The sequence below is a fragment of the Barbus barbus genome, assembly GCF_936440315.1.
Source record: "Barbus barbus genome assembly, chromosome: 23".
Lineage (NCBI taxonomy): Eukaryota > Metazoa > Chordata > Actinopteri > Cypriniformes > Cyprinidae > Barbus > Barbus barbus.
The window spans coordinates 18,853,045-18,872,123 of record NC_136751.1 but is presented as its reverse complement, the minus strand read 5'-3'; the positions used below and the strand labels follow the sequence as shown (position 1 = coordinate 18,872,123).

At 36.7% G+C, this 19,079-nt stretch overlaps 2 protein-coding genes across 4 annotated transcripts in view; one reads left to right on the top strand and one right to left on the bottom strand.

The window, feature by feature from the left end:
* Window positions 1–2,923, top strand: part of LOC306842547 (ran-binding protein 10-like) — a 32,957-nt gene extending 30,034 nt beyond the window's left edge. For all 3 annotated transcript variants that reach the window (XM_079373483.1, XM_079373484.1, XM_079373482.1), the window contains exon 15: window positions 243–2,923. The gene's annotated coding sequence lies outside the window, so the exon portion shown is untranslated. The remainder of the gene's footprint in view (window positions 1–242) is intronic.
* Window positions 2,924–5,324: 2,401 nt separating this feature from the next.
* LOC306842671 (partitioning defective 6 homolog alpha-like) overlaps window positions 5,325–19,079 on the bottom strand; it is a 32,822-nt gene continuing 19,067 nt past the window's right edge. Inside the window, exon 3 of the mRNA XM_079373674.1 lies at window positions 5,325–9,204. Within this exon, the coding sequence (XP_079229800.1) occupies window positions 8,330–9,204 (875 nt within the window). The 3' untranslated portion in view covers window positions 5,325–8,329. The remainder of the gene's footprint in view (window positions 9,205–19,079) is intronic.

The window sequence follows — 19,079 nt, the reverse complement described above, 5'->3', positions numbered from 1 at the left end:
ACACACCTGCCTGGATGTTTCAAGTAAGTTATACCTAATAAGACCTTGATTAGCTGCTTCAGGTGTGTTTGATTAGGGTTGAAGCTAAACTCTGCAGGGACACCGGCCCTCCAGGACCGAACTTGGTGACCCCTGGTGTAAGGCTGCCAGGGTCATTTGCTATTTTAGCTGTACAAAAACAATGTTATGCTGCTTTATATTGTCATATTATTTTAAAAACATAACATTTGTATTCCCCTCAGGCAGTGTTCGGGACAGCTAAAAGGAGGACTTTCCAGTTGGTTGCCATGAGGAGAACACATGTTTGAATTGGTGTGTCGCTTGCCGTTTGCCAAAAGCAGCCGAGCAGAATGAATAGAAACATGAGAAGAGAGGCTTCTTTTTAATTTAGTATTATCAAATACAAATTGTGTGACACTATTTAAAGATAATTAATTATTCTGTTTATCTAGTCATTTTTATTTTAGTTTATATTTTGTCCGTTTGTTGTGCTCATCTTGAAACAAATCAACTTCCCAAATAATTTTTTTTCATGGGTGAATTCAGTGCATAGTATTTTGAGCGTACCATATCAACAATATACATAATGGTAAGTTCCTACTGAAAATTTGAGCTACGCACTCTGGTTTTTCTCAGTCAGAGCTCAGGTATTTAGACAAATGTTCTTTTGTCGTCAGAGCAGGATGTTTGCGGACACAGGTGTCGCTTCACCAGATCATACTGTGGGTTTTTAAGCAGGTCCTTTTCTATGTACAAGCCAATTCTATAGTTTTTTTTTTTAATCTGGTCAACTTTAACAGCCCCTTTGGGAATTAAATGGACGTTGCTGTTGCACATATGTGAATTAGGAGTGACTTTACTATGTTTTTGTGAGAGACGGTGAGATAATGCATGGCTCCTAGCATCTTTTAAGCTACTTTAGTATCTCAGGCACCAGCACGAGTTTCATTAGACACAATCACACAGTGACGACGCAGACTTGTCTTTGGGTCCAATGTAGATGACTTATATTTTCAACCATAGACCTTTGCCCAAAAAGAAATCTATTTTACCGATATTTTACCATCTTTATAGCAGTGGGTATCATGCAAATGTCAACCTTCACTTTTTTTAAGTTTTAAGTTAGGTATATTAAATTTAACAAGTGGTTTTCTGATTTTTGTGGCTGTACCAAATAAAAACGCAACGTTTTTGACAAAAGAGATTTAAGGTCAGTAGTTTGATTACTGAGAAGCTCCACTGAAGCTTGCAGACTAAATTCGTATACGAAGTCTGTACGTTTTATACCCATGTGAATAGTGTCACCATGTTGATAGTTCTCCTGTTAGATTAATAACTACAAACTGACACCGTTTAAACTTCTGTTGTTCGTTGTTTCATTGGCTGTTAAATACTGTTGTTCAAGTTTCTTACCATTGGATGCACTGTACTTCAATTAATGCACATGATGCATTACTGTATCTGTCTACCTCTCCTGTTCAGTAATGGAGGGACAGAGTATGAACTTGCAGCATGCAAGACAATTGACTGACCCAGCGTTCCTGCAAATGAACAGAAAAAAACAACAAAAAAAGTATTTATTTAGCACCTAGAACATCTCCTTAAATTGCAATCATCTTTGTTGCTCTAGAACTTCACCTCAACCTCATATCAGTGCAGTTGTTTTGGTTTTTCCCTCCTTTTTCTTGGCCTTTGTAAATGTGACGTTAACTGGCTCAGGCACTTAACACTTTTATTTCCCATTAGCAGCCTGTGTTTCTTTTTTCTTTCTTTTAATCTGGTCATCCATGAAGGAAGAACTATAAATCGATCCCATGTCAACCCAGCATTTTTCTTGCCAGCACGCCGCTGTGGTGTTGAATGTAGCTTAGCCGATTTTATTTCTCACATTTTTTGCTGCTGGCCATCATGAGATTGTTACATTCCCGTATCTACACCTGCTTTTGTTCATTTATACCTCATTTACTCTTAGGACAGTGCTGTCAAGCTTGTTGTATCATGACAGGCATTTAAATAAGGTATGTGTAGTGCAGGTTGACCTGGCAGAAGTCAGAGGTCACAGGGTCGCTGGAAGGTTGCAAACGTTCCTCAATAGCTAAACTAAACTTGGCCTTCCCAACTCTGGAGTTACATAATGAATATAGGCGCCAAGGCAGAGTAAAATCACAGATTACACTGTTTGGAGCCCCACCATTTGTTTTTAGCAGTGTTTATGTGTCAGTCTGATTGTGTGGGGTGGGGATTTTACACGTCCTGATCCCAAACAATCTTGTTTTACTGTTTTACTCCGCTAAATGGGTCAATCTGGTTGTTAAATGGTGGTATATTGTTGCATGGGGACATCTTGTGTAACTTTTTACTTATGTTTGAGTTACAAAGTGGCAGTTTATATAGAAGCGCTCGTACTTCTACTGACCTGTACGTTGTAGATCTTTTGTCATTGGGCGGCTTTTTAATGCCAAATATGTTTTGGAACTCATCATAATCTAACCACCTATAATGAATATTGTCGTTTTAAAATAATCCATCATAGAACTTCTTATTGGCTTTAAATAGGGACCTACGTAAATGTATGGAAGGGAAGAAAGTAGCCAAAATCTTTGTCGAGATCATCTTAGTCATGTGGTGATGTTCCTGCTTCAAAAGACAATGGAGCAGGATGAATGGAATGGAGTACAGCAAGCTGTGCACAATTTACTTCTATTATGATTTTAATTTTATTTGAGTTTTCTTTTAGCAATTGTGAAATGAGTTACCCTCTACTTAGCATGAACCTTTAAAAACCTTTAAAACAACATAAAAAAGAAAAACAATTTAAAAAATAAAAAAAGAGACATACCTATGTACTGGAAACATGATAAAGAAATATTGTACTCATTTAATTTTGACAGAATTATTTTTATTAAAATACACATCCATGAGCAAATTGTGTCTGTTTTGTATTATTTTGCTGTTCTTGTTTCTTTGTATGGAAATGAATATATTGTTCCTGCATCTTTGCAGTGCATTTTTGGCATATATACATACAATGTTCCTGCATATATAATCTATTCCTACAAAATACACATTTTATATTGAGTATACACATAAAATGTGTGTTGCTTAGGATCAGATTTGTAAATACTGTTCAGGATCTATTGCGAAAGAACTCTATTGAGATATGTGGCTTATTACACCTACATATGCATGAATTCATTTTGCAGATTGGATGCACTAAAAATGTTTGTGGGGGAAAGACGCAATTGATTAGAGAGACTTGATAGTGTCAGTATTTTATACATGCATTTGAATGTAACAGAAATATTTATTCTACGTACTGTATATTGAAAGTAATATATAGGGAAAATAAGAGAATTAATGCACATAGGTGGCTTGATGAGGGATGGTCCATCACATGCAGCAGGTCATTAGTCTTTCTCAGAAGCTGTACCTGGATGATCCTGCACCTTCAGACTTTCTCTTGACCACAAGATGGCCTGCTTTTTCTTAAGATGTCTGGATGTTGAAATAAATGGACATCACCTCTGGCCCTTCTGTGAATTATACATAATTGTGTTTATACATAATTAAGAGCATAGCTTGCCATCTTCTTAAATATGGAAAAAAGAAAAACATGGAAAAGTCACATCACGTTCCTCTTCAGAAAGCTCACTGTTGAGCACCACAGATCTGCCATCACCCACAGCATCACAAGTCAAGTGATGGTAAATCAGGTAATATAGAACAGAAACGCTTAATTTTTTGTATCTAATCAGCTATTTTATTACTTAAAGCCTGGCCGTCCTTTCACAGATGTCAGCCTGAGGTTGTATGCCGGCTTTCCACTTTACAGGTAGGCCTAATATTGGATTTACATTTACATCTCTGGATGTAGGTCATAAAAATAACAAAAACACAGCCTTAAGGATATAACTGAACTTAATGTACAACTGAGAGCATTTACGCTTTCACACCTGAAAGGATATCGGTTACCCGGATCTTCAGTGATAACATTTTGCTTGAATTGATGGGACTTTCTTGGTGTGTTTCTGTGCCTGTTCATTATGCTGTGTCAATTTACAAATGAAATCTTATGGAAATTTTGCAGGTGAGAGCCGTAACTATAGAAACAGATTTGAATTGAACCAGCTTTAGACAGCAGAGAGCGCCAATTCCCTCTATTTCACATCTCCTCAACCCATGACCGGGGTCCACTAGAGGGCCTCAGTAAACCTCCTCAAATGCCAGTTCATTGGTCTCAAACTCAATTCCTGGACGGCCGCAGCTCTGCACAGTTTAGCTCCAACCCTAATCAAACACACCTGATCCAGCTAATCAAGCTCTTCAGGATTACTAGAAACTTCCAAGCAGGTGTGATTGGAGCTGGTTGGAGCTAAACTCTGCAGAGCTGCGGCCCTCCAGGAATCGAGTTTGAGACCAATACAGTATGTCTTTAATATATGTATTATTTAAATTACTTTCAATATTTATACAATTTACCAACTAGCATGCCAAATAAATTTGCATAATATATTTAGATAAATATACTAGACATCTGCATATTATTTTGTACTTATCATGAACTCTACAAGCAGTTTACAACTTTGACAAATAAAACTGACAATTAATCTGTCCCCTCAACAGATGTCAGTGGCTCTGAACATTTCTATTGCTTAATTATGGGGTTTTGCTTATGTGTTTATTATAAAGTTAAAGGCTAGATGAGCGACTAAATTAAAGTTCTGAAGAAATGTCAGCAATATCCAGTTGCGCATGTGGAGACCATCTGTGGAATCCTGAAAACAGCTTTGGTACATAATCATTTTGTTTTCTTTCCTTTAAAAAGGAGAAAATGTAGCATGCTGAATTGTGTAATTATGATTATTTTAATGTACTAATTTTATGATTTTAATAGACATACAAGTCACAGCCTGTGTAGGGGGTCACAAAGGTTGAGAATCATTGCTCTAGTCAGAGCGATGACATCACATTGATTTCCTGCAATCTGAGATAAGGTATTGCAAATCTAATGTGTCCTTTATGTGTAATGCAATAATGCTCAATTTCTTTGTACTATGGGTGAAGTTCATCCAGCTTCAACATCTTGTTAAAAAGGAAATAACCAGGTTTTTACCATTTTCTCTGAAATTGTAAAGAACACAAACCACAGGTCCCAAAAATTCTATGCATCTATCATTTTGGTTAAATATATGAACTACAAACATTCAAAATACTAAAAGTACTATAAGACTGTAGCGACAAAATCTAGATATAAATCATACTAATCATTGCAAAATTCAAGTAAAAATTTAAATAATTTAAACAAGAAAATACATAACCTAAATAAATTTTAAATACTTTTATTATCTTGATAGAACATTTTATAATCAGCTTATAACATTCACAGTATTGTACACCTTGACCCATCTGATTATAATAAAAACACAAGCGTTGTTTGTGATACTCAAAAGAAATAGAAACCTCCTCTCCAGAATTCTAATATACATACAAAAGTACAAGAATAAGAAAAATACTTTCCATATTTTACACATATATAAAATGCTCTTTTTTATAAAAAAGGGCTCCTAGTGTACAAAAGTGTCCATCATTTCATATTTCTATTTATACATATACATTGACATACACACAAAAATAATGCTCATGTGGTATTATCGGTGCTCCGGTTGTGTGCTGTTCTATGCAGTTTACATGCCATCACTTTCTCTTTAAAATCCAGCGCTCTCCTCGTCTAGAGTGTGTCAATAAAACCTATTAAATTAAATATAGATAACAAAACAAAGTGACAGTTCACGCTTCTCCAGATGTCTCTTGCTATACATTTCAAATCACCCTCTGGTTTGTCCTCGCTGTCTGCTGTGAAAACCCAAGGCAATGAGTCACCGAGTGTCAGTTGTGCAGATGTTACATCTACATCTGTTCAAATAAACTACATTCTCTTTCAAACTCAAGGCTACGTTGATAAATGTCAGTTTTGTGCCGAAGTAACACCTCATTTGTTTTGCTGATCGAGTAAAACCAGATAATGCTGAGCAGATGAGGCTACACCTTCATGAATCACACCCATTATTTATGACACGAAATTACTTTACTTTACTGGTACCTGCTTCTAACTGAAAATGTAAAACTCAAGATATCCTTCAAAACATTTGGAATGATATAAAAAAAAAAAAAAAGAATGACCCTGGACCACAAAACCATTCATAAGGGTCAATTTCTTGAAATAAGCTTTCCATTGATGTGTGGATTGTTAGGATAGAACAATATTTGCTGAGATACAACTATTTGAAAATCTGGAATCTGAGGGTGCAAAAAAAATTAAAATCTAAATATTGAGAAAATCACCTTTAAAGTTGTCCAAATGAAGTTCTTAGTAATGCATATTACTAATCAAAAATGAAATTGATATATTTACGGCAGGAAATTAAAAAAAATATCTTCATGGAACATGATATTTACTTAATATCCTAATGATTTTTGGCATAAAAGAAAAATGGATCATTTTGACCCATACAATGTATTGTTGGCTATTGCTACAAATATACCCGTGCTACTTATGACTGGTTATGTGGTCCAGGGTCACATATATTAGTACCATCTTCATTTATTCCCAAAAATATCATGAGGGAGAATTAGCTCATCAGTACAGCTGGAAAAAGTGCAGAGATGTTTTATGCATTTCACCATCCTTTCTCCATCATGGTTTGATAGACAGCCTTTGAAGTGCAGGATGTCCCGAGGCCGGTATCTCCACAGTCTAAACAAGCGTTCACCTGGGAACTCGTTGCCTGAAAACAGCGCTAGGGTCTGTTGGACATTAGAGAAACCAATATTTGGCTCCATGACTGACAGTGTCCACCTCGGTGCCGTTTCTGTAAGATTATACTTTAAAAATAAGAGCGAACACACACATGCACACACTCACCGTGGCTAAGAAAGCCTCACAGCTTTGGCCATCAGGAGTGGACTGTGTGAAAAAGGTCCCAATGTGCAGAATTCTGGCCTTTCCAAACATGAAAGGAATTTCCTTTTTTTGCTCTTTACAGAAAAACTGAGCACACAGGAGAATGGACAGACTGAGTCAATGAGAGGTCAAGTCTTTCTGAAGTTACGCCGCACTGGTGCCAGTTAAGTATATAGATTCCTATTTATCCGGAGGGGGAGAAAACTAAAAACAAAGAGGGAAAAACGGGTTGACATCCTTCAACAAGAACAAACCAGTGCCAGAATGTTTTTTAAGCAATAAAACGCACAATTCAAAGCATTTTATCAACTCCCCTCATGTTGTTCCAAACCTGTTAAAATTTTTTCCTCTGTAGAACATAAAAGATGACATTTTGAGAAAAGTCAATGGTATCCAAACTATTGGGTTACCAAAAATCTTTAAAATATCTTCTTTTGTGTTCCACAGAAGATAGAAGGTCAAACAGGGTTGGAATAACATGTGCGTGAGTACATTTCCAAGAAGTTTTATTTTTGGATGAATAAACTTTTAATGTAACATTAGACAGAAGAGGAACGCAAAAAGAGGTTTCCATTTCCTTGCTTTTTTGACACCAGAGATAATGAATGTGAAAATTAAGCCAACTTGGTTGGGAGTTAAAATGGCTTTTATACAACAGAGTGACAGAATAGAGTAAAAATAACTTTAAATGTTTTCACATTGGGAATGATCTTAACTTTCCTATCTCGAGGCATTAAAAATGTTATTAATAAATGCTTTGAAGTGATGACTTGATTAGAAATAACACTTTAAAATCATCATGTAGAGCACATTTGGTAGACATTTTGAGTTTGAGAAACTACGATCAGCATCAGAATGAGATGAGATGAGCAAACAAGCATAATCAACATCGGATCCGGTTTAACACTTATATTTTCCTCCACCTCCTCATCTTCCATCATCATTACCATCATCGTCATCAATGCAAGAGGCATCATAAAAAGTGAGAATGAATCCAAAACAAGACACGCATCATTTACACAGAGGCGATTTGTTTGTCTCTCATGTCCTTTGAGGTGCAAGCGTTAACATCAGGCACCCCAGTAAGTAGCTAGCACACTTCTAAGTCAGTGATGAATATGGTTGATTTGTCCCAAAAAGGCGAGAGGAGTGGAGAGCCATAAGGCACTTCCATACAGTGACAGCCACATGCCCTCACACACGGGCTAGATTGTGCAACCCATGCGGCCGAGGGTCCTCAATAAATTGGGAAAGAGTGTGAATAGGTTGTTATTTGTGATAGTAATGGCTGAGAAATAATAGTTGATGATATAACAATTCCTTAATTTTCTTATAAATGTGCATAAAGGCTTCAAAACCAACTGTAGCTCACAACGTAATGAAGTTGCCATCCTCTCTCATGCTTTCTTGGCTACTGCTCGTCTTGGTGGGGCTGCCGTTGTGTGTGGGTGTGGTCAGGGAGCTTAAGGAGCTGCTACTGGGCAAGGAAACACTTTGTGGGAGGGGCCTGTGTGCAAATGCACCCGACGACAGGGCGTTAGCATGGCTGCCGTTGCCATTAGTCATACGGTGTGGCATGTACGTCGACAGGTTGTCGTTCTCGAGGATGAGGTCAGTATCATCGTCACTGTCGCCCTCAGCCACACTGTTGCTGTTGCTGTATTGGCTGGCGTTCTGTGAGGCGGGGCTGGGGGCGGAGTCATGTGAGAGGGCGGAGCCTCCCGAGCCAGCTGAACTGTTGCCAGCAGACGTTTTACTCGCACGGTGCATCGTGTTGTTTCGTTGATTGGCGGGTTTCACTGTCACGATGAGATTGTGGCTGTTAGCCACCATCATGTCGGTGACCTGGTCCAGTGATTTACCTGCCACATCGATACCGTTCACCTCAAGAATCTCGTCGTTGACACCCAGCAATCCTGTGCTCTCTGCTAAACCGCCTTTTACGAGACGGGAGATGAAGACACCGGGAACTTTCTCTACCCCTTGGGGAGTGATGCGGACGCTGACGCCGTCTCGGATGTAAAAGCCGAGGGGTTTGTTGGTGCCGTGCTTGTGCAGACGGACACGGAGATGTGTCTCGGGTAAGATGTCCACGTCTATGATAGAAGAGATCTGCCGGAAATCCTGCGGAAGGCCGATGAGCAGCGCTGGTTTGGACTTCTGCTTTGGTTGATGTAGACCAGCTAGGCCCTTTTTTCTTCTCTGAAGAGAGCCTGTTGGGAAGGGCATGGAGTCATCTACATCTGAGGAGAGAGAGACAGATAGAAACTAGTTATTTATTTATATATATATATATATATATATAGAGAGAGAGAGAGGGGGGGGGGGGGGGGGGCTGTTGTGTGTATACATGTTGAATAATTACACTGAAATAAGTCCAATATTTGCCAAGAAAAAGACTACAGAAATATTTAAACCATTGATATTACAAATATATGTGCACCAGCAATCAAAAGTTTGAAATAAATCAAGTTTATAAAACATTTTTTAAAGTCTCTTATGCTCACCAAGGCTGCATTTATTTGATAAAAAATACAGTAAAAACTATAATATTGTGAATTATTATTACAATTTAAAAGAACTGTTTTATATTTGAATATTTTAACTGATTTAATTTATTTCTGTAATGGCAAAGCTGAATTTTTATCAGCTATTACTGTAGTATTCGGTGTCACACGATCCTTCAGAAATCATTCTAATTTGCTGATTTGATGCTCAAGAAACATTTCTAACGAATATCAAAAAAATAGTTGTGCCGCTTAATATTTTTGCCAAAATTATTCTTTTTTTTTTTTCAGGATTCTTTGATGAAAAAAAAGTTTCAGTATTTAATTGAATATAAATCTTTTGTAACATTAATCTTAGTTTCTACTGTCACTTTTGATTAAATAAATGCATTCTTGCTAAAAAAAAAAAAAAAAAAAATCTTTATAACACAAAAATGAAAGGGAACAGTATTTAGACCCACCAATACATATTACATTGCAGTCTTGGAAATAAAAAAAATGATATCAACAAAAGAAAACCAGGTGCAAAACCTGAAATTGAATATAGAGAGGGAACCTCATTTTGCTTCCTAGACAACAGTTAAGGTATCCTTAAGGTTCAGCTGAACAAAACTGAGACATGCTCCTTTCATCTCCTTCCATCCAATTCCTCCTGTCGACTGGCCTCATAAAAGAAAGACTCTCCAGCTCACAACTCCAAAATTTATCCACTAAATTTAAAATGATCTACTGAATACACCGCAGTGCAGGTTTATCACTGGCATAAAATACTGTTCCCTGTTACTAAAAATGAATTCAAGGAGATACAAAGCACCTCACTATGTGAGACACCATCTGTCCTACCAGTATCACATCACCATGACCTCATTTATAAAATTGTTCCCCATAAATCAAATTTAGATTTATTATTTTCAATGTTCTCTGAAAGAATTCAATATGACATTGATTGCTGAATGTTTCTATCGAGCAATAAGGGCTGAAAACAAACAGAAGAGACCCGATATAATATAAACCGAGAGGCAGGGATGGATGGATGGATGAACAAACAAGGATTGTAATAAATCTGTCCAAGGCACTTGCAATAGGTCAAGGGTCATGAGACGGAATCAGATTAAAAGGCAGATTAATCAAAGCCTCTCTTCACAGCACATTATATTCACTGTTCAGAAGATCTAAACAAATCACAGCTGATATGTCTGACTAGAAAAAGAAAAAAAAACAAGACTTGCTTTAGCCGATGAGCAGGTAACGGAGAACAGAGAGCCCTCCTGACAGGAATCTGGTGGGAGGTAACATGCGTCAGCACGGAGAATGTTTTTGGTTATTTTTAAACTGCAGCAAGGGTTTTGTGCGTGGGTCTTTACGGAGAGGTCTTTTAGTGATTATGAGAGCACAGCCTTCTGGGAGTGGAAATAGCAGGAAGTCATCAACACCTTCCCTTCAGTCTGCTGACTAACATTAAACTATGTGCGTTTTCTGCAGTGCACACATCTAGTTCTATAGTTTAATAATAAACATTCTTGATTTTGGGGTGTTCTGAGTGGCTGCCAGTGCCAGAGCATTGTTATGCAGTTATACTAAGGTTGCTACACAGTTGCTAGGTGGTTATTTACTAGTCCAAGTCAAAAGAGCTCACTGGCAAGTCTGTATATGTGTTCATCCAAGTTGCAAATTCAATTTATGTGAAAAAAATAAATATCGCAAAAAACATTTGTGAATTAAGGTAGTGGTTAGATCCTATGTTTTCAAGAGAAGCAAATCATCACTTTCTTGGAAAACTGCTGCAAAATAGAAATGATACTAGCTTTTTGTAAAAGAACAAAAAATAAATGGTCACTTTATATTAGGAGGCCTTAACTATTATGTACTTTCATCAAAAAATAAGTACAAAGTACTTATTGTGTTCATACTGTATTGCAAAACACTTCTGCTGCTATTGAGGTGGGATACGGGTAAGGTTAGGGACAGGTTTGGTGATATGGGTAAGTTTAAGGGTGGGTTAAGGTGTAAGGGATGGGTCAACAGTGTAATTATAAATGTAATTACAGATGTAATTACATATAGGCATGGCCGCTTAGAACTTCCGTAAGTATGCACTTACATTTAAATTAATATTTTGGTACAATGCACTTATTGTGTACATACAAGCTTTTACATTGTACTTCTATTTTTTAAAATACCTATATGTAATTACATCTGTAATTACATTTATAATTACACTGTTGACCCATCCCTTACACCTTAATACGGAAGTTCTAAGCGGCCATGCATTATTATAATTTTTCTGTCTTGTTTTGTCGTGATCACGACTTAATTTTCTCGTGATCTCGACATAACGAAATTTGTTTTGTCGTTATCACGACTTAATTTTCTCGTGATCTCGACATAACAAAATTTGTTTTGTCGTTATCACGACTTAATTTTCTCGTGATCTCGACATAACAAAATTTGTTTTGTCGTTATCACGACTTAATTTTCTCGTGATCTCGACATAACGAAATTTGTTTTGTGGTTATCTGGACATAACGAAAGTTGTTGATCTCAACCTAAAAACCGTTTTCTCACGACGTAATTGTAGCTATCGTGAGAAAATCAGGGTCGCTATATTGTCTTCGACGATAAAGTTGCAGACCCGACAGCCTCCTTCTCAAGTGTCGAACACTTATGTGTAATGTGTAAGTCGTCAATCACTGACAGACACAGAGCTAAAATGTCCGAGTATGAATATGCATGACAAGTATTCTATCATGGATCAATGTAGTCGGTCACACACACAACACCTTCAATATTTGGGATGGTACTTATACCATATTTTTATTTTTATTATTTCAGTTTGAGTGAGTCCCTGATCAAAGTTAAAGCGAATACGATCATCCATGATGCTGCGATGATGCTGCTTCTAGCATTTTCTCATGCCGAATACACAGAGAAAATTAAGTCGTGATAACGACAAAACAACTTTCGTTATGTCGAGATCACGAGAAAATTAAGTCGTGATAACGACAAAACAACCTTCGTTATGTCGAGATCACGAGAAAATTAAGTCGTGATAACGACAAAACAACCTTCGTTATGTCGAGATCACGAGAAAATTAAGTCGTGATCACGAGAAAACAAGACAGAAAAATTATAATAATGCATGGCCGCTTAGAACTTCCGTACATACTAGTTAAGGACACCTAATATAAAGTGGGACCAAATAAATAAATAAATAAAAATAAAATACATAAAACAATTGTGAGGTTTATAGCTTACAGACAAATGTATACATTAAAGTCTTGAGCGAGAGTACACCTTATGTATTAATTTGAAAATGTATTTGTATGTTGGTGTTTCCATCCAGCTTTTTTATATAACATCCTAAAATATGCATAGAATGGTAGGGATGGCAGTGTTATTTTATTTATATACTATTATAGTATTTATTTTTAGTCAGATATACATATTTTCAAATAATGAAATAATTCAAATAACATTTTAATTTTAATTGTACGTAGTTTTACTTAGTAATTTGCTTTTGTCTTTTTTATTATATTTTATTTAGCTTATTTGATCTTTTATCTATCTTTTATTTGTTTCATCTAAGTTTTAGTAATTGTAGTACTTCAACTATAACATTTTATTTCAGTTCGCTAATTGTTTACATTTTTTTTTAGGTTTTTCATATTAATATTAATATTTTATTTCAGCTTTATTTCAACTAACAAAAATTATTTTCAGTAGCTTTTGTTTTAGTTTCACTTAAGAATAACAACACCGGTGAATGGAAACCTGGCTAATGATATTTCTGTCCAACATTATGGCTCAAGTTCCTTCCAGTTCCTTTTTTCATTTGCCAGGCATAAATCATAAATCTTAGAAAAGTAATAGCAAACCTATCCTCAACAAGCCACATAATCCATAGCACGAACTGTGTACAAACTTTAGCTTAATAAAAATGCAAATCTTATAGAACATCATGCATATCTCACAAATCTCCAACATCTAAAAATGCGTTTCTTAGTTCAATAGAATTTCAAACCATCTGTGCCATCTGGAAGAAAAGGCCCAGCATGAACCTGAAGAGGAGATCACATGATGGGGAAAAACAAAACAATAGAGATGCACAAACCATTGTCTGTGTTTGTATGACCTCATATTTAATCTGCATAAATGTGTAAATATTTATCCTGAGAACAGACGGTATCATCCATTGCACGTGACCGTCTATGTGTGGGTGTGCATATAAAGACTGAACGTAACTTATATAGTATGCAACACACAGCACCCCTCTCCCTGTCTCACTACATTAGTCTGGTGTCTGGACCCCTACAGAGATCAGGACAGCCTCTGTTATTAAACCTGCTCACGGGCTGGAGAGCGAGACGGGGTGCCCAGGGAGGGTGAGTGGGAGGCAGAGTGGGATCCTGGCAGACAGGCGGGTCAGAGATGGGCATAATGGGCAGGCCTGAGGCTCTACAGCAGGTCCAACATCCCTCCCAGTTAATACTAACTCCCAACCCTGCCCCCGAAATGATCATTCTGTGTTAAGACGTACACCTAAAAGTGCTAATTTCTGTGGGTGGTGCATGTACATGAGGTCCAGGAATTGTATCTCTCATAAACATTATTAATTAGTAAAATGACGTGATGTATTGCTTAGAGATCAGAAGCTAATGCATTGAGCTCTCAAGGATGATTAAGAGACACCATCCCCTTAGCAATCTCTCTCCCACACACATATTCACACAGACGAAATGTCCAAGGCTTTTGACTGTGACTAAAATGTTCATAAATACAAAAAATAAATAAATAAAAAAGAATTTATGACAATTTATATTAGACAGTCGGTACAAGCTTGTATTCATATGCAGTTTGTGTGCATCTTTCATCGTCTTGTGTGCTGCCATTAGTTATGAACACATTGAGAGTGGTGATGTCCGATTCACTAACAAATGACTCTAAAGAACCAGTTCTTTTTAATGATTGAGTCAAAATTATTACTGAAAGTCTCAAACTTGTATAGCAGTTTGAATCAGACTCGCTCAGTTAGTAAATATAGTTCAAAACCGTTTCACAACTGACCCCATTACTAAACCACAAATCATTTTTGTTCAATTAAGAATTAACCAAGAACAACTGATTATACATTACAAATGCATGCTTGTTTGCATTGAATTTGCACTGTAATAAATGACTTTTTTAAAAATATTCTAATATTTCACAAAAAATATAATACAGTAAAATAATAATTTAATAACATAATAAACAATATAATTGTATATCAAATACAATTTTTAGAAAAAATATATTCTAAAAATAAAAAAAAAACTATAGCTGAAATATAACATTGTTCATTGTTTAGTCAAGTGTAATATATTTATATGTTTAGTCCAAATGTAATGTGACATTTATACCAAAAATCAAATGGGAATTAAACCACTTCTGAACAATTATCTTTAACTGTTATTTTGTCAACTAAAATCTTAAATGTTTCATTTTAGCAGCCCTCCCTGGTCATTTTGTTTTTGTCTGCAGCTTTGATGTCTATATTTCAAGACTGAAAAACCACTTCCTCCCCTCAGTAACCCTCTCAAACAACCTTATAACCTGGAAGTAATATAACCACAATATGAGTAATCAAATGACCCCACTTATCACCAACCTGTTTCCACAGCAAACTCGCATTACCGCAATACTGTATGTATAGTTTTAGATGGGTTCAGATTGTGATGCATTTTCAGCTCTGAGTCGGGCGGTTATAACAGCATTACTGAACCATTTATCACATTATACTAGTCTGAGTGAGAAAGCAGCTAGTATTACCAATAACCAAGTGCAGTTTAGACGGGAGACAAAGACATCTCCTTCAGCTTTTCTTTCACACAATACCAGAAAAAGAGTATTTTTCTTATTTAGAATAAATCTCATGTCTAAACCATAGTGGATGGAAAGGTGCAGCAATAAACCAGAACCCAAACACCAGACTGCAGCGAAAGTTTTTCACAAGCACTGACTCACCTGAAAAATACAATAAAAACATCAAAACTCTCGCCAGGTGTCTGAGGCCTGCAGGCACAGACTGAGCAGAGCTTTGTGAACATTGCTCTCTGGATTACAAAGATACAGAGAGACTTTAGAGACTTCCTCAGGCAAAGCGCGCACAGAAACATCTGTGTTCGCCGACGAGATGCTTAGTGTCAAGATACACACTATGCCTGAAGTTCACACAGGTGTCCTAGTAAAGTAACATATCATAGGTTAATCATTTTAAATATGGACATTAAAGTATTTTCTTTTTTTGGGTCTATATTCGTTATGTTGAGTCCATTTGCATTAAACTCGGAGACTCAGACAAAATACTTTGACAGTTCGTGACAATAAACTGTATAGTAGTGATGGATAGTCATATCTTCAGCCTGTGAGATTGCCGATACACAATATTATCATGCTAATTTATTTCATTATTTGCTTACTTTGTTTTATAGCCAGAGAGTAAACCAACTCCAGGATTAGGCTAGAAGCATATTTAAATATGACTGAATTTTTATTTAATATGATAATAATTTAATAGAAACATTGTAAGTTACTAATTATAATGCTTACATTTCGTCAGTTATTCAAACTGCGGCAACAGAAAACGAGCAAAGAACATTTACATTATCAAAGAACATTATCACTGACTTCAGTCTAGCGCGAGTTTATGCACTTTAAAAAACACTCCCGTTATAATCACGAACACCAGCACTTTGTTGTTTATAATGAGAGAATTTGCGAGGGAGCAGAATTCAGTCAGCAAGCATGCACATTGAACAACAAAACGTCTCCGGTTACTGTCGTAACCTCGGTTCCTGAGAGCGGGAACGAGACATTGCAAAGATCGCGGTGAGAACTCCTCCCATTCTCATCGCGATTTTCGCAATGTAGAGTGAACGATGTGTTTCAGCGATGACTCATCTGAACGCCTCTGATTGGCCACTGTATCATAAACTCATCGGAATTGTGTGTGATTGGTTATAACGCACAACACTGTAAAAGCATGGGGAAAAAAATATAATCATATATGATATATTAAATATATCAGCCACAGGCGAAATCTCCATCGTCGATACATGGTTTCGTCTATCAGCACAACCCAATGGTGTCAATAGTACATTCATGACTTGTACAGAAAACAACACTGAGGTACTAGAACTGTTCAACAAAACCACTATTCTTCTCAAACCACTATCAGAATCATTATTTCCTCTTCAGTTCCTTGGTGAAGTATATTATTGTAGAACAGGATAGCTTATTGACTTACTGATACTACCTCCGGGCAGTGTGTTATGCTAGTATAGGAGAGCTTATTTACCCAGCGTTAACACCTAATAATGTAGTGTTATGGCAAGGCTGGACAGCTTATTGACTGCGACCCTACACTGCACATCGGTAGGTTATTAGCGGAGTCATATATCATGCTGACTGTGGAGCGAGTGTCTCTCACCAGCAGAGAATGGCTGCTGTGTGTCTGATGAGGTGCTGATTTAATATGTCACCGATGGAGTTTTGGTTCCTTGCCACTGTTGCCTTTGGCTTGCTTAGTTGGGGACACTTAATTTCTGGCAATATTGTCAACTTGATTGCACAGATGCTATTTGAACTGAACTGAGCTGGACAATGACATCACTGAATCAATGATGAACTGGAAAATTGAGTGTTTACTATTGTCCTCTTGCATTATCGACACACTATTTTCCTGTTTAAGACTGTAAAGATGCTTTGACAACGCTTAATGTTCGTTCGACATGTGTTATCCATATACAGACAAAAAATGTTATCCTTATGCAAATTTACAGCTGTCAAATGTTTAAATTATTAATCAAAGTAATGATATATCAATTAATTGAATCATGAATTAAATTCAAATTAATATATTAATTCAATATTAATATTAAATTATCTGTATGATTTAATATTAATATATTCAATGCATATATTAATTAATTGATATGCCAGTTAAATAATAAATGAATATTTAACATTATTAGTAGTAGTAGTGGTAGTATGTTCTTTTATTATTCAGCAGACAAACAAACAGATGGACAACTGTGTCTATTTATTAGAAAGAAAGAAAGAAAGAAAGATTCATTTGACAGCCCTAGTCCATTGCCAAATCTCTACAAAATGTGTTCTGGTCTTCACTGCTGTCACTCTGCCAGGATTCTGGACAATGTTGTCTCTGTCAGTCTCTCTGTAGACTGCAGGCAAGTATAAAGCACAGGTGGACAAGCTTGTCAAGATGAATAAAACAGGGCGGCAGCTGGAGAGCAGAAAGGAGGAGACACCTGATGCTGCTAGAGGAAGGCAGGTGACACTGCCACATCACAGGTGTGTTCACGTAGATCTCTATCTGGATCGTATTACCTTCATGGCCTAGTGACCGAGAAGCATCCCTTTCTGTTTGTGCTAAAAAGAAACCTACATTTAGATTTTTAAACTTTTCACTGCTCTAAATATATTTCCAAGTGCTTTTTGTACAGTGGATGAGTAGCTGCTTCATAAATAAGCTTAGAGTGCATTTTCAAGACTTTTTCTGCTATGTACAGCAAAACTACAGACTACAAAAACAGACTCAACTCACAAACCTCTACATGTACTGATGATTCTGCATTGTTCTGTTTATGAGGGCAGTGTGAGGAGGACTGTGACCTGTTAATATGGGCACTGAAATGAATATGCTCCACTCGCCAATGTGAAAAAGACTTATGTTATGACCTACTGTGAATCTCGGATGTAGGATGTTTGTCTAGTTCTGCATCTGTCCCATGTACTTCCACCTCGTCTCTCAACAGTTGTGCTTATGGATTTGTTTGGGTGTGCAGGGCTCGCAAAATCGCTATTGTGTTTTCCAGTCAGGCTACCAAAATGTATCACTGCCCTGCCCGACGGGCTACCTTAAATACAGGGCTCCCATACAATGTTCCCTTTAAGTTGAGCGACCACAAAGAAGAAATAATGTCCCTCGTGCACACAAAAATGAGTTGGGAAGCCATTTGATTGAATGCCGCAGTAAAAGGGAAAGAATAGCAATGCTCGGACAAACCGCTATAGAGCTGATGTCACGGTCAGGTTTCATAGAAAGAGAACCATATGCACCAAATGAGTCGCTGTAGAAACTGAATACTTCAATGGTTGAAGTGCGCTCAACACGAGAGACAACGCAAACGCAATGACATGTGAAATAAAACGTCCTCATGTATTAAAGAAGAGTGGCTTGATTAAGTGCTGGAAATAACGGAGGATGGGTAACAAAACTCTGAAACATGTACAGTCACACACAAGAGTATTGTACAAACTGTACTTTATGATGTTTAGACAGCTATAGAAGAATTCATATTTTCACTGTTTTATATTTAATTTACAGATCTCAGCTTAAGTTTTGCTTCAGTTTGTATTCTACTCTATTCTATCAGTTTAAATAGTTTGTTTTGATAATATATTATGTTAGGGCTATATTATAAACCTGATAAATAATTGACCTTGTTTTTGAGTCTTTGACTTTGAGTCTCTTGCTCATCAAGGCTGTATTCATTTAAAAAATACAGACAAAACATTGATATAGTGAAATATTATTGCAATTTCTAATATTG